Source organism: Panicum hallii, chromosome 9, assembly GCF_002211085.1.
Source record: "Panicum hallii strain FIL2 chromosome 9, PHallii_v3.1, whole genome shotgun sequence".
Lineage (NCBI taxonomy): Eukaryota > Viridiplantae > Streptophyta > Magnoliopsida > Poales > Poaceae > Panicum > Panicum hallii.
The window spans coordinates 17892879-17909229 of record NC_038050.1 but is presented as its reverse complement, the minus strand read 5'-3'; the positions used below and the strand labels follow the sequence as shown (position 1 = coordinate 17909229).

The 16351-nt window shown below is 41.0% G+C and overlaps 1 protein-coding gene across 1 annotated transcript; it reads right to left on the bottom strand.

Annotated features, from left to right (window-relative positions):
* Positions 1–5632: 5632 nt before the first annotated feature.
* Positions 5633–7234, bottom strand: LOC112877000 (dirigent protein 21-like). The gene is made up of 3 exons (XM_025941192.1): positions 6759–7234; positions 6454–6649; positions 5633–6035 (listed from the first exon to the last, which is right to left on the bottom strand). The coding sequence occupies exons 1-3, from the start codon at positions 7151–7153 to the stop codon at positions 6030–6032; spliced, it is 597 nt and encodes a 198-aa protein (XP_025796977.1). The 5' UTR covers positions 7154–7234; the 3' UTR covers positions 5633–6029.
* Positions 7235–16351: the final 9117 nt, after the last annotated feature.

Below are 16351 nucleotides of genomic sequence, written 5' to 3'. Positions count from 1 at the left end.
CCACCTCGATGTCCGCGATATTGTCACCAAGAACTCGAAGATTCCTTTTTCAAATCAAATTTAGTGATTTATTATTTGTATTTGAACTGTACAGTTTATTTAGCTACTTTCTTCCTAATTTGCTTCTTAATCACTAAACAAATCAACTACTAATTTTTTCTATTTTTTAAATCTTGAATTTATCTATTAATTAGTCGAGTTTGATATGGACTCTTTGGTCAACTGCTGACTTTATTATTTTTGTAATTTCAAATTTATATATTTACTAATCGTGTTCACCATGGACTATTTGGTTATGTCCTAATTTTTCTTAACCGAAATTAGCTATCTATGTCCTAATTTTTCGTAACTGAAATTAGCTAGTTATGAATCAAATTTGATTTGAACTTTTGAGCTAGTTTAGACCATAAGATCTTCATAAAATCCAACAATGGTAATCCTTCTTCTTTTTAGATTAACATGAGACCTTTTAGGTCCACTCAGTGAATATGGTGGTCTCTTTTAACACTCCTTGATTAAATATATTACATTACCTTTTAATTTTTTTACTTCCTTCAAAATTCATGTAGAATAGTACAATTTTTTATTATTTTAATTTCAATTTAAAAACACATTAATCATATTTGAACTCTTTCTATTAACCTAAACTGTTGGCTAAGTATAAAAATAAAAATTGTATATTTTCCTATTAGCATGGTGATTTCAAGCTATACTTTTAAATGTAGCTTAAATAAATTTACATGGGCTATTTACATATGTAATTTGCTTCCCAACTCAATGAAATCAAAATATCTATTTTGATTATTTTATTTCCAAATTCAATTCTTTATTAATTATATTTGACAAATACTTTTGTTTAGCTATCTTTGTTCAAAATTCATATACAAATTAACTACTATTTTTATTAATTTTAGTTCTAGGTTTAGCTATTATTAATTATATTTGACATGAAATGTTTGTAAACTTGTAACTTTTTTAACTCAAGTTTAGTTAGTTATTTGTTATTTCTATTTGACATGTACTATTTACTAAGCTATTTTCCTTCCTAATTTACTTCTTAATCGCTATACAAATCAACTACTATTTTGTCTACCTAGGCGTACATCCTACGGTCGACACAGCTCAGACACCACTCTGTGGCACTAGGTTTTTAAAACAAAACCGAATGCATAAAAATATGTATGCTATGATCAAGTTCCATAAAAATATCGACATTATAATGGAATAATCAACAATTATGTCATGGAAAATATACTTATAAATACTAAAAGTCTATCAGAGATATACAACTTCTTGTACAAACGAAGGCTCCACACTTCACAAGCAATTGATCGGAGGTTGCATACATCTAGAACTCAGCAACACCTTCAGCAAACTTCACAACAATTATGTGCTATACTTCAGCAACTGGGTTATTTTAGTTTTAAAAAATACATTTAAACGATATTCCAGAAGAAATATACAAGATTATAATTAACTTATATTAATTTATATTCATAAAGATGAAGTATAACTTAATTAAATTTTACTTATAATTACGTATGTATAAATTATAATAGTTAAACAATTGATTGAAAAGACACATTTATATTGGTATTATTAATATTATCATTAATTATGAAAACTAAGGTAGAACTCTAATTTGTGTTTAATTGGAAAAGCTAGTTTAAAAAGGTATTAATTAAATTAATTTTAAATTTAATTATAAAATAGTACAAATGTACTACTGAATTATAGCTCACGCTAAAACTAACGCAACAGAAACATATTAAAATGGAGCTAAAATGACGATTCTACTAGCTAAACAAGGTTAATGGCCAAAATGCGATTACTGAGAAATTGAAGGGCTAGCTGACAAGATTTGCAAGACTAAGCCAATAGAGCCCGCAAAAAGTATAAAGATTGGGGTTAGATTTGCAAAAAAAATATAGTTTGGGATGGACTGAAAGCTCCTAACAGTTGTAGGGGGTTTTCTATGAATTAGCAAAGAAACAAGAAATGGGAACTTATTACCTCATTTTCCATGGGCCTATACGGAAAAGCTTCCAGTGCACAGCCATGGCGACCGACCAGCTTTGGCGTTCGAATCTCCAGCGGTCCGATGAGCGATGAGCTCGGGAGGGGTGAGGAAAAGCGAGACGCGGCTGATGGGATATATGGGGGTCGCTCACCAGCGGCATAGGGGGCTGTAGTCGGCTAGAATCCGGCCGGCACCGGTTCGAGGCTTGCACTGAGGCAGCGGCGCAAGGGTGGAGAGGCGATGAGAACCGGCGGTGGGGCATCGGCACGGCTCAGGGAAGCCCGTGGGCACGTCGGCTTCGGCCGGTGTTGAAAGTGCATTAGGGCTTCCTTGTGGGTTTTGGTGGTTGAATGAAAACACAATTAAAAAACTAATAAGTTTGATGAGATTTGGATAGACATCATTGCAAATAAGTGTACCAAAATTATAATATCTCAAATTGAAGAAATTGCAAGGAAATTGAAAAGGCAAAAGAGATATTGTTGCATGGGCACTATTATTTGATCTTCATGATGGCTTGCTTGTATTAATGAGTAAAGATTAATAATGCATTGGTATTTTGATCAAGAAGGAAGAAATATGATCAAGAGCTTAATATTTCAATAGAAATGAAGATTCTTGTTTTGCTTGATCACGAAATTTTGATATGGATAAATTTGTTGAACAAATGGAATTTAGTGAGTACATAATGGTTCAAGGCTACATGTGATTTAAGATGGCAAGATGATTAAGGGTTAGTAAGAACTTGGCTATAAGGTATTAAGCGAGGGAGAAGAGCAATGAAAGGGCTTGGCACCGATGAACCCATGCTAGGGTGATGAAGTAAGTTAGTGCTAGCATTTATAAACTAATCAAAGTCATGGATAGTCACAAGTTGCTAAACATCAATCATTGTTGAATCATATGGATTTAGGTATCTTGAGGATGTCAAGTTGAATATTGATCATATATGATGAGAAACTCAAGGTACTAGCTCAAGAAGGATAATGCTCAAGAAAAAAGACAAAGGAAATGATTGCAAACCCTCAAAGTGTGATATTGAAGAAAAGCGGTGTGGTAAATATATTCAAGCTCAAGAGCTTTATATTGTGTTCATTATTTGATCTTGAGTATAGGTAATACCGTACTATCAAGAGGGATGTGACGTTGATAGCTTTGCTTATATCTCGGTGCTCTAACCTAACCTTTCAAGTGCTAACATAAGAGAAATATTTATCACAACAATTGCACCGGATGGTCTTGGACATTGTTTTCAGTTAGAATGGATACTCCTTTGAATAAGTTTTCCATAGAGTCCAAGATCATCGGATTCGGAGTCCGGAGTAAAAAGTTATAGAATTTTCTCTTAGATCACCTAAGTTGTCTAGTGGATCTACGGAAGTTCCGGAGATTTTTCCAGAGACTCCGTAAGTATGGAGATACCGGAGATTTTTGCAGAGACTCCGTGAGTTATGGAGATTCCGGAGAATTTTTCTGTAGATTTCTGAGAGAAGGGAAATGTTAACTTTTTCCCAAGATTCTGGAGTTTGTACTGAGCTTCCGGACCTGTTTTGAACCTATCGGCTAGTTTTTTGATCCGGAGTTTTCGGAGATTTTCCCGAACTTAACAGCCTAATGGCTAGTTTTGGGGTATGGGTATTTATATCCCTCACCCCCTCCTATTTGTTGCTGCTGAGTCCCTACACAAAATTCACTTATACACATCTCTAAGGAGCTCTCCCCATTCTAGATTGGGAAGGAAGATTGAGTAAAAGTGAGCAAATCCATTCTTGAGCACCCAAGTTCACAGCGAGAAATCTTTGTGGCGTTTGTTACTCTTGGAGGTCAAGCATCCGAGACGGTTAGCCGTCGTCCGATGAGCATCCAAACTTATGGTGTGCCACGAGAAGTTTGTGAAGACTTCGATTTCGCCTTCGCAAGGGAAGAAATCAAGAAGTGAAGTGGGCAAAGGGTTGAGAGCGACATGGCTTCTTTGAAAGCACCCAACAGAAACCTAGGAACCCATAAAGGAATCCAAACTTCTATAAATAAATATTTGTGCCACTTGTTCTTGATTTGTTGATTTCACTACTTGTTCCTTGTGCTAGCTCCTTTCTAGGTTTATGTCAATCTACTCTTTGAGAAGGTTTGAGTTGCAAGTATCTAGTGAAATAGCTTGGAAACAACTTACCCTTGTATTGTAATTCTTTGATCTACTTTTTGTTGGGGGTTCCATAGGCTTGTGTGAAGATTTTATTATTTTCGGAGACCCACAGATTTCTGCGGAAACTCCGCAAGTCGTGGAGATTCCGGACAAATTTTCAGAGTTTTCATAATTTACTAATTCCGCAGCAAGTTTTTGTGTAAAATTTCTGAACCAGCTATTCACCCCTCTAAGCGATATCAAAGGTTTCGACTGAGGCGGCCAGAATGGGCTCGCCGGAGCGCGGCCGCAGCACTTGGCAGCTCTACGCGGGAAGGCGGCATGGAGGCAGCAGGGGCTGGGGCTCTGTGGTGGCGGGGTAACCGGGTAGGGGGTAGGGGCCGAGCGCTCGGCTTCTCGGAGACCGAGGCGGCACGCACGCCAAAAAGAGCCGGGTAGTGGAGCGGGAGAAGACAGGAGGGTGAGCGGGCCGGTGGCCTGTACTATTTACTTAGCTATTTTTCTTCAAAATTTGCTTCTTAATCGCTATACAAATTAAATACTATTTTTTCTATTTTTCAATTCTTGAATTTATCTATTAATTAGTCGTGTTTGATACTTTGCTAAACAGATAATTTTCTCATTTCTCCAATTTCGAATATAGCTATTTACTAATTGTATTTGTCATAGACTCTTTCATCATGTCCTAATTTTCCTTAACTAAAATTATTCATGCATCATATTTGAGATACTCTTGATTTAGTTTAGATCGTCATATCCAACAGTGTAAATTTTTCTCTTTTCTAGATTAACGTGGTAATTTCTAGAGCGAACGTGGTGATGACTTTTTCTAACTCTCTCTTATTAATGTAATAGTAGATTGGTGACCACTAGGTTATTCTAACAAAACAAAATACGCCTTACATTTTCATCAAATAATTGAAGGGAGTACTAATACGCAACATATATTTGTTGGTCCGTAAGGGCATTCCACTACAATATAATAAGCATGGATACAACAAGTAGCATGATGATGCTGGCACGAAACGCGTGGAGCATAGTACGTGCCCCGTATGCTTGCAGTCTCAGCATACACGCATGCAATCGAAAAAACCAAATCCCCGTGACTAGCTAGCTTTGTCCATCCGAATCCCATTAAAGAAGGCTGCTCCATGCAATTCTTTAATTAATTATCTCTCTCTCTCCTCCAAACATGCACGCATGGGTGTGCGTATGCAATGCATGCAGCATGAAAATTAGGTAACTGCATGCACGGTCGTGCAATCACGTTATTATAAGACATGATCGTTTCCGGAGCTCGTTGACATCAGATCAGAAGCGACTTCACTGCTCCAGATGACCAGACTATTAGGGTTGCGGGATCATGCGACGCGCAGGCGACAAATATTCCTGTCCTAGATAACATTACACTGTGTAGAGTTCGCGGCATTTATGTCCTAGACAGACAACATTCCACGGAGCCTGTCTCACAAGTCACAACCAGAGAATTATATTTGAATGACAGGAACAACATTCATCCAAACATTACAAAGGCACCAACACTTATTGTCCCTTACGTGCTACAAACCCGGCCGGCCACGTAATATTATTTGGCATACATGAGAAACATTACATCACTCTCGCATCTAGCACAAGACACATCAACGAAGGCGTTGCGAGTACCAACGTTTAGTTTACACACCGCAGCCTTCCGATCCATGGACACATTTTTATTATCTCCTTGAATTATTAACTTAAAGTTTGCACCCCCATAACTCAACTCTATGCGCCCACAAGGCAAGTGCACCTCCCTCCAATTTGTTCTAGCTTCACCACTGGACATTACTCGATACGACCAGTTGCGCTTCAGATAGCTGCCGCCGTAACTTAAACCTGTATGTATAGATTATAGAATAAGGGAAATTTTACAGCCTGCTGCACGTGAAAATTTATAGGGATACTATATGTATGTATGTATATATATGCTTGTACATACATTATTATTGGTACTGGAACCGCATGCATATGAAAATGACCAAAGCTGAATTCTGGATATATATTATTATTGTTCAAATGATTTCATATACTTGCAGTGCCTACAAATGATGAATCTTGGAATTAATATCCTAGAAGATGTAGATGCTGTAGGGATAGTAGAATAGATTATATTAATGCGTGCATGAAAGTTATTAGTCGTGACCACTATTATTAATTTTAATCTATTAAAGAAGGATGTCCTGTGTAGATGCACGGATGTTGCTAGGTTCCATGAACAGTATTAGTCACTGACGATCTAACATGGTATACTTACAGTTGTCGGAGTCTCTGGAGTATAAAACACATGAATATCAACCTCTCTGATCGCGTCAGTGGAAGTACTACTCTGTGAAGAAGTAAACTTGGCAGTGCCGTGCGCATTAGTAAGAACTCCAGTACCACCCGTAATGGACAACTCATCAGTGGGGTTTCCAGTGAGGCCCAAGACCTCGAGTGTGGAGCCTGCGAACCTATTTCATAGTACTCGAATATATATTCAGATTGTAAGAATAGCATGGAAAATTTCGATGCCACGAAAGAAAATATAGTGGTATAGCTAGAAAATATATAGTTTATTACCTGCCATTCTGGAACAACATGATGTGAGAAGTGTACCAGCTGGTAAAGGCTTGACCAGCCTGGATGTGAAAGCCTTGCAGGCGTCCCACAACATTCTCGTTCGGATTAGGCCCTTCGGCTAGAATCCAGTCATGAACGTACATCTGGCCAAATCCAATAGCCGAGCCAGGTGGGCTTGCCACGCTTACTTCGTTTGGGTTGGGAACGCCCGGCAAAGCAGGGAACTGGTGAGAGAACAAGTGCAGGCGAGTCTCGTTCTGCGAGGGGCACTCGTACGGGCATGGCCATGGCCATGGGATGGATTGGCCGGAAACCTTTACTTGGAGACTAGCCACGGCCAGGATTGTTGGCAGCAGGAGGAACAGAAAAATGGAGGATCTTGGGGGGGTAGCCATGTACTGGATTGTGTTGGCTGCAAAATAAGGAAGGACCAAGATATCTAGGGGCCGGGGTGTAGAGATTAGAGAAGATGTATTTCCTTGTGTGCTGTGTGAGACAACTGAGCTGCAGAGGGGTTGTATTTATAGTGATGAGAGATTGGACGGATTGAGAAAATTATTCTTTTTCTTTCCTCGATCATTATACACTAGCTAAGTGCAGTTAATGTTCTGTATAAGAACAAGTTCAATAATAGAGCCGAGCACTTGGCTATGTAGCCAAGCTATACATTAGCATTATAATATCCAAGCCATACAACAACAAATACTTGCTTTGCTTATCTTCTCCAACAATATAAGCCTTTTTTTTCTCTCAACTGGCCAGCTAAACATCCTTTTGCCAGCTAAACATCCTCAATTACCACTATCCTTTTGCCAGCTGCCCTTGCCCGCGCGCTGCCCAGCTCCAAATTAAAGTTGCCACATCGATCAGCACATCGATTTGTGTGAGCAGCCGGTCGCTACATGCAGCGGCAAGCTGCCTTCTCTCTCTTCTCCTCTCTCCTCCATGTCATCCTGCTGCGCTGACCTTTGGGCGATCCGTCCATTTTTGGCCTTGCTCTAAGATGAAGACTGTAATAGAAGTCCTTAACGTAGACACGCAGGGGGCATACTTTTAATAAGTAGGTACGTGCACTATACATGCATGCCATTTTGTGCTCTATCCATATTGACCACATCCATGGTCAATTTGTATCATCCCTCTTGACCACATCCATGGTATACAGTTTGCAACTGTGTAATCAGGTTTTTTTTCTATATACTGGAATAGTGTAACCAGGTTTGTCTTGCATTTTAGACACAATTACCCCAGTCACTAGCATATTTTATGATGATGTATTATCCAAGGGAAGGCGGAAGACTGGATCAATCATTCTATACTATTAACTTCTGTTATCATGTTATTTATGCTAAAAAGTGTCTTTGAGCCCTTAACAAGGGGTGTAATATATTTATCAGTGCGTACTAACCCATCCATATTAACTCATATTTTTGGGTAAGCACATTCTCCACCATCAGACACAGAAAATGTTGTTTGATAGTTGATATATACTCTATATATACATTCAATGCATGTGCAAATAACCTCTGCCGATCTACGGTCATATAGTTTCTTAGACAGCCGTAGTACGCTGCCCATCAAGAGGAGGTGGAGCAGCCTTAGTAAGACTTGGAGTGAGTCACATGTCGAAACAGGAACAGGAGAATATATTGATTGAGAAAATAAGAGTTTCAGTTTTAAATTAATCTGAAGATAAATTATAACCATGAAGAAAATTACGTACAGAAAATAAATATATGTAAACATGCTGATCAAGTAATTTAAGATAAAACATTGCAGCAGCAAGATCAACCCTAACCAGATCATACTAGGTATGAAAGATATAGTTAGGGACAGAAAACCGTACGTCTCAAGACTGACCGGAATAAGCAGGTAAAGAAGACAACGGCGACGATCAGCACCTCCGCGCGCTTGACGACGCCGAGTCACGCCCCACTGATGAGGAGGAAGATGAGCCGTGGCGACGAGAACGTAGAGGACGGCGATGTGGAAGCGTTCGAGCAGTCGCGCAGAGTGCTTCCCAGGATCGCTGAGGACGACGTTCCATAGATCTGCTCTCCCGATCACCGGTGCACGCCGACGAACAGGATGAAGTAGCGTACGCGGCGGCGCAGCAGGCAGGCTGAGGTGCGTTGTGCGTTCTGTTGTATTCTTCTGTATCCGGCACCCGTGCGTATTCATACGAAGGAACTGCTAGGGTTTCTGGCGTCCCAAAAACCAAGTCGGTTACGTGTCCTAAAATTCCGCGCGTGATATCCGTAACAGATTCGAAGTGGCAAAACAAATCTGCAAAAGGAAGCCGCGTTCCCGCAAGGATTGCACAGGATTTTTGGCGGACCATTCACGCGCACATCGTGTGCGCGTGCGCGTGCGGGAGCCCGAGCCCGAGCCCGAGCCGGCGAGGCGAGGCGAGGCGAGGCGAGCGCGCGTGTTTTTCCTTATTCCTCTCACCCACACTTGCAAGATCATGGAGACTATCCAACTATTTAAGTTGGATTTCCTCCACCTCCACTAGCAAGGTGGGACTAAATTGTTGCCATGCGCCTTTGCACTAATGGGTCTTTGAGATTTTATTGGAATTATTTGAATTTACATTGTGGGCCTTTGCATTATTGGGCCCAAATATTCCAACAATCCCCCACCAGATCTCAAAGTCTCATTATAATTTTGGCTCAACCTACTGTTGTTTGATATACCAGTGTTTCAATGAAGACTGTTAAGTTGAACTTCCATCTAGAACAGCAAGTTATACTCATTTACAACTTGAACAATGGACTAAGCCTTGAATTGCAAGTTTTGTGCAAATGAGTTTCACTTACAGTCAAACTGATACTTGACCTCCAGTAGGCTACTTCGCGGTTGGAGCATATAGGTCGTACTCTCTGGTCTCTTCATGAGCTTAATAGAGATCACCCGAATCTCCCAGACTGCGACCGTCCAACAGTCAGGCTCACATAGGTGTATTCTTTCAAGAACATTCTGCAGGATAACGTCTTTGCTAACTAAACCCAACAGAATACATTAAGGCCAATACCAACCTGCAATGCAGTAATCGAGAGTATTGCATCCTTCTTGAGTGAGTATAAAAGGTTACTCTCATGCTAACCTCTAGCTTGTTCTTCCCAGATCCTAATTCACAGGATCTCCGATCATATAGGTTGGGTTACCACTAGGGAATAGCTTATACGGGTCTCAAACCCATCTCCTTGGATGCATTGTCTATCACATTGCGTGATAGCCCCTTGGTGAACGGATCAGCCAGATTTTTCTTAGTGTGGACATAACCCACAGTGATAACTCCGGAGTTTCTCATTTTTCTGACTGATTTTAACCGTCTCTTGATATGTCTTGAAGACTTCATATTGTCTTTTGAACTGTCTACTTTGGCAATCACTGTTTGATTGTCACAGTTCATCATTATTGCCGGCAATGGTTTCTCGACAATAGGCAATCCATCAAGAGCTCACGAAGCCAATCGGCTTCCACTGTAGTTGTATCTAGTGCTGTGAGTTCTGCCTCCATAGTAGACCTCGTCAGTATCGTCTGTTTGCATGATCTCCATGAAACAGCAGCACCGCCAAGAGTGAAAATGTATCCACTAGTGGCATACAGCTCATCTCGATCCGATATCCAATTAGCATCGTTGTATCCTTCCAGTACTGCAGGAAAACTGGAATAGTGAATCCCGTATTTCATAGTACCCACCAAGTAGTGCATTACGCGCTCAAGCGCATGCCAATGATCATCTCCCGGATTACTAGTAAACCGGCTCAACTTGCTAACAGCAAAAGAGATGTCAGGCCTCGTTGCACTCGCAAGATACATGAGTGAGCCAATCATCTGTGAATATCTCAATTGGTCTCTACCAATTCTTCTGTTCTTTCGAAAGATCAAGCTCGGATCATAGGGAGTTGGACTAGATTTGCTATCCTTATAGCCAAACCGATTCAACATTTTCTCAACATAATGGGATTGCGAAAGAGTAATCCCATTCTCTCCCTTGATCAGCTTGATGTTCATAATAACATTAGTCTCACCAAGATCTTTCATATCAAAGCTTTGACACAAGAATATCTTCACCTCGTTGATTACATCAAGACTAGTGCCAAAGATCAGTATGTCATCGACATACAAACACAATATAACTCCATGGCCCCCACCATAGCGGTAATACACACATCGATCAGCCTCATTGACACTAAAGCCTGCTGATATGAGTGTCGAGTTGAATTTCTCATACCATTGCTTAGGTGCTTGCTTCAGGCCATACAAAGATTTATACAACTTGCACACCTTGTCCTCATGACCCTCTACTATAAAACCATCAGGCTGTGTCATATAGATTTCCTCTTCCAGCTCTCAGTTGAGGAAATCTATCTTAACATCCATCTGATGGATGAGAAGACCATGCGAGGCAGCCAGGGAGAGTAGAACACGAATAGTGGTCAATCTCGCAACAGATGAGTAAGTATCAAAGAAATCTTCGCCTTCTTTCTGGGTGTAACCCTTAGCCACAAGACGAGCCTTGTACTTGTCAATAGTACCATCAGGCTTAATCTTCTTCTTGAACACCCACTTAAGCCTTCTTCTTGAACACCCACTTGCAACCCACAAGTTTGCAACCATACGGTCTTTCGACCAGCTCCCAAGTTCCATTGGAGAGAATGGAGTCCATCTCGCTACGGACAGCTTCTTTCCAATCATCCGCATCAGGAGATAAGAATGCCTCAGTGATTGTTTTGGGAGAATCATCTATGAGATAAACAGTGAAATCATCACCAAAAGATTTTGCAGTCTTTTGCCTCTTGCTCCTCCTAGGAGCATCACTGTGAATCTCCTCATGATTTGATTCAAGTGTGTGTTCATCATGCTTAGTAAATTCAACAAATTCAGGAGTTGTATTCACTGTTTCATTCAGAGGTAATGAAGATATAACATGCGAGTCTTTCATAGAAAAAATATTCTCAAAGAAAGTAGCATCACGAGACTCGAACAGTGAATTTACATGCATATCAGACACCTCAGATTTAACTACTAGAAATCTATAAGCAATGATATGATGTGCATAACCCAAAAAGATACAATCCACAGTTTTAGGTCTAACTTGCGCTTCTTGTTGATTAGCACATTCACCTTAGCCAAACAACCCCATGTGCGCAAGTAAGAGAGCGAAGGTTTTCTTCCAATCCACTCCTCGTAAGGAGTCTTTTCCTTATTCTTCATGGGAACTCTATTCAGGACATGACATGCAGTCAATAATGCCTCCCCCCACCATGCCTTAGATAATCTAGCGGTGTCTAACATGGCGTTAACCAAGTCAGACAACGTGCGATTCTTGCTTTTGGCAACCCTGTTTGATTGGGGTGAATAGGGAGGCGTCCTCTCATGAATAATACCATGTTCCTCACAGAACAAGTCAAAATCGTTAGAGAAATATTCAACTCCTCGATCGGACCTAAGTCGTTTGATCTTTTTCTCAAGTTGGGTTTCTACTTCAGCCTTATAGATTTTAAAGCAGTTAAGAGCCTCATCTTTCATTTTCAACAAGTACACATAGCAAAATCTAGTTGCATTGTCAATCAAGGTCATGAAATATCTTTTTCCACCTTCTGCTAACACGCCATTCATCTCACAGATATCTGAATGGACGAGTTCTAGAGGTGCCAAATGTCTCTCCTTTGCCACCTTGTGAGATTTTTGAGGTTGCTTAGATTGCACACAACTATGGCACTTAGAACCTTTGACTATGGAAAAATTCGGAATTAAACTCATAGTGGAAAGTTGAAACATAGAGCCAAAATTCAGATGACATAAAGTCAAGTGCCAAATAGATGCATCGCTCTCATTTATACCATCAGAAATTAAGTTCACGAACTTATTACAGTAATCTGAAACTGAAAAATGGAACAAACCTCCGCACTCATAGCCTTTACTGATAAATTATCCACACGTAGATACGAAAAATTTATTGGACTCAATCACTACTTTAAAACCATCCCTACACAAAAGGGAGCCACTAACTAGATTATTGCCGATAGTAGGGACATGTTGCACGTTCTTCAGCTGCACGATCTTTCCCGAAGTAAGCTTCAGATCGACCGTGCCAACACCACGAACAGTAGCATGCGACCCGTTGCCCATCATCACTGTAGAATCCCGAGCGGTCTGGTAAGAAGAAAACAAGGTAGCATCAGAACACACATGAACATTTGCACCAGTATCAAGCCACCAACTAGTAGATTGAAATACTGAAAAGACCGAAGATAAAGAAGTATACCCACTAGTTTCCACTCCAGCCATGGTGACCGTGTTCGTAGTCTTTTGCTCAGGTGAAGGCTTTCTTCCTTTACGGTGTGGTCACTTCTTTGCCCAATGATCGGTAGATCTATACACAAAACAGTCTTGACCTTCCTTGAACTTCTTCTTCTTGAAAGTAGTGGTAGGCTACGGGTTGGTCTTTTTTTCCCTTGCGCTTGCCTTTGCCGTGAGACTTCTGCACCATGTTGGCACTAGTCTAGCCCTCAGCAGTCTTAGATCGCCCATCCTTGGCCTGAGCTTTTTCCTCAACATCAAGGGATGCTATCAGATCAGACACTGATATCTCCATCCTCTTGTGTTTGAGAGTAGTGGCGAAATCCCTCCATGAAGGAGGCAACTTGGTAATGATGCCACCAGCCACAAACTTGTCGGGTAGGTTGATCTTGAGGTGCTCAAGCTCCTTGGCCATGCACTATATCTCATGAGTCTGCTCGACTACAGATTTCCCATCGGTCATCTGGTAGTCATGGTACTGCTCCGCCAGCATCTGTGCCGCCATAGTCGGCCTCCAGGGCGTCCCATAACTTTTTAGCGTCTGTGTGATGAAGGCACACATCTTATAGACAATCTACAAGTGTACCGATCATAGCGCCCACAAAAAGTGTGTTGGCCTCGGTAAAGGCCTTCTCCTGCTCAAGGGTAAGAGGCCCCTCAGGTTTGCCCTTGGACACCCACATCACATTCATGGCAGAGAGCCACAGAATCACTCTCGTTTGCCATCTCTTAAAGTGCTCGCCAAAGAACTTCTCGGGCCTCAGAGCATCAACAAATCTAGCCATGAAACTGAAATTCCTATAATAAGGTTTTTGGATTGATAGAAAAAATAAGAGTTTTAATTTTAAATTAATCCGAAGATAGATTATGACCATGAAGAAAATTGCGTACAGAAAACGAACATATGTAAACATGCTGATCAAGTGATTTAAGATAAAATATTGCAGCAGCAAGATCAACCCTAACCAGATCATACTAGGTATGAAAGATATAGTTAGGATAGAAAACCATACGTCTCTAGGCTGACCGGAATAACCGGGTAAAGAAGACGACGGCGACGATCAGCACCTCCGTGCCCTTGACGACACCGAGTCGCACCCCACTGACGAGGAGGAAGACAAGCCGTGGCGATGAGGATGTAGAGGACGGCGATGTCGAAGCGTTCGAGCAGTTGCGCAGAGCGCTTCCCAAAAATCTTATTCGCCCTCTCCCGGTGCAGGATCGCTGAGGACGAGGTTCCGGATACCTACTCTCCCGATCGCCGGCGCACGTCGACGAACGGGATTGTGGCAGAACCAATCTGAATTACACCGGCTCAAGTACGCGAGTCCTCTTTGAGGGCTACCTCATACTTCAAACGGTATAATCCTTTAGCCTGTCGGGTAACGTCCCGATAAACCACCGAACGCAGGATCCAACAAGGTACCTCGCACGAAGGCGAGTCCAGAGATATAAAAGCCATTACACTTTACATCACAGGCAAGTATATTACATATGCATACAAAAGTAACATTAGTGTCCAACGAGGGACATTATTACAAAACAGTTTAAGTTTTAAGTCACAGCAACGGAGTTTGAAAACACGAACACTGTACACGATATTATTACGGATATCATGCTAGCCCTGGCATGATATCACTCGGCGGAATCTGTGTTGGCCGGGGACGGATCCCACTCCACGGACCAACCATCAGGCAGGGGGTAGGGCCACGGTGTAACGAATGCTGGCTCATCAGGAAGATTACCTGAAGTAAATCAACAAAAGCAAGGCTAAATATAGTAATACTCAGCAAGACTTACCCGCTCATGGTATACTTAGCCATGTATCTAGACTTATGCAGGCTTTTCAGGTTTTGGGTAGGGTTTTCAGCTGAAAAGCAACAAAGAGTAGATCCTTATTTTCAACTTTTAGCTTTCAAGTTCTAGTTGATTAACCATTCTAGGTAAGCACCTAAAACTACTCAAACATGGTAGAATCTTTAATCAAACATCATCTTTGATAATCACAAAGTTGCTCTTGTTACTCTATGTGGTAAAGGGATCAAGCAATCTTAACCATCGTGAGAAGCGGACGATTCTGAATCGAATTCAACCTTGCAAGGGTAAACCTAACACACACGCTTGGAACACCAAAGGGTCGTTCCGAAGCAACCGTTTGCCTTTCATTCCGACTCGTGGATCAGATCCACCACAAGCGACTGCAGGACCATACGCACTTCCAAAGTGCAGGATGTACGTCTGTAGCGCGACTACAAAACCCGTACTCCTGGTTGCCCAGCAACACGTATTCCTACACGTCGAACTAAGTAACCAAAAGAACCAAATACATGTGGTGGGGGGTATGTCCACTCATCGGGCTGATTGGTTACTAGGCTTACCGCTTACCATATTTCACGGCATGTGGCTAGTACTTTCAAACGCTTAACCACCGCTACCACACACTGCGGCCTTATCCAGTTCAACAACACAGACGGGGTATCATCTCAAACATGATACTCCATAAAATTCCCGTCCGTCATCCTTATAGTGAATAACATGAACGTAAACATTACAATTCCTATATCGCGCGAGTGACAAGAAATCACCCGACTTCTACCGGTCCTATAAGCATAGCAGCTAGTCGGACTCAAGTTCTAGGGTTCAATATATTGGTTCCTGGAATTATGCAACTAGGGTTCCAGACAATTCCTAAGAACTTAATGCATAAAGATATATATAAATAATATAGTTCGCAGTATAAATAAAGTAAGGGTTATGTCCGGGGCTTGCCTTCGCTGGTGGGGCTGGGGTCAGTCAAGTTCATATCTTCCGAACCTTGGTTCGGGGCTTCAGAGAATTCCGCGACGAGTTTCTCGGGGTCTTCAGAACAAACTCCTTCTGGTTCCGGGATCAGCTGGTAATCTCCGTCGGCGAGAGTGGTCGAGTCTACATGACGTGCAAAAGTATAAATTATGGAATGCATATACTTTTAATTTAATTCACAATAAAGTTGCAATCTAAATGAAAGAATATTTCATTCCGATAAATAACCTAAATACCCTGCACTGGGCAGTCATTTATTGAGTATTACTTGTTTTATCTAAACCCATTAAACATCAGGGTTGATTACACTAATTATCTAACTAGTGGAATAGGATAACAAGTTGGGGTGTGTTTCTAATAATTATATTAGATAACTTTAGTTATTTTTTATATTAATTATTTATATGAAACTTATGTTACTATTACATTATGGACTAATTAAACTATGTCCAATTTGTTTGACACCAAATCTTTGGTTG

What these genes read in the sequence shown, in the direction of transcription:
- LOC112877000 (XM_025941192.1), bottom strand. Translation starts at nt 7,153, where the DNA reads ATGGCTACCCCCCCAAGATCCTCCATTTTTCTGTTCCTCCTGCTGCCA. An exon ending in ATGTTGTTCCAGAATGGCAG is followed by an intron (nt 6,650 to 6,758) that starts GTAATAAACTAT and finishes ACTATGAAATAG; the next exon opens with GTTCGCAGGCTCCACACTCG.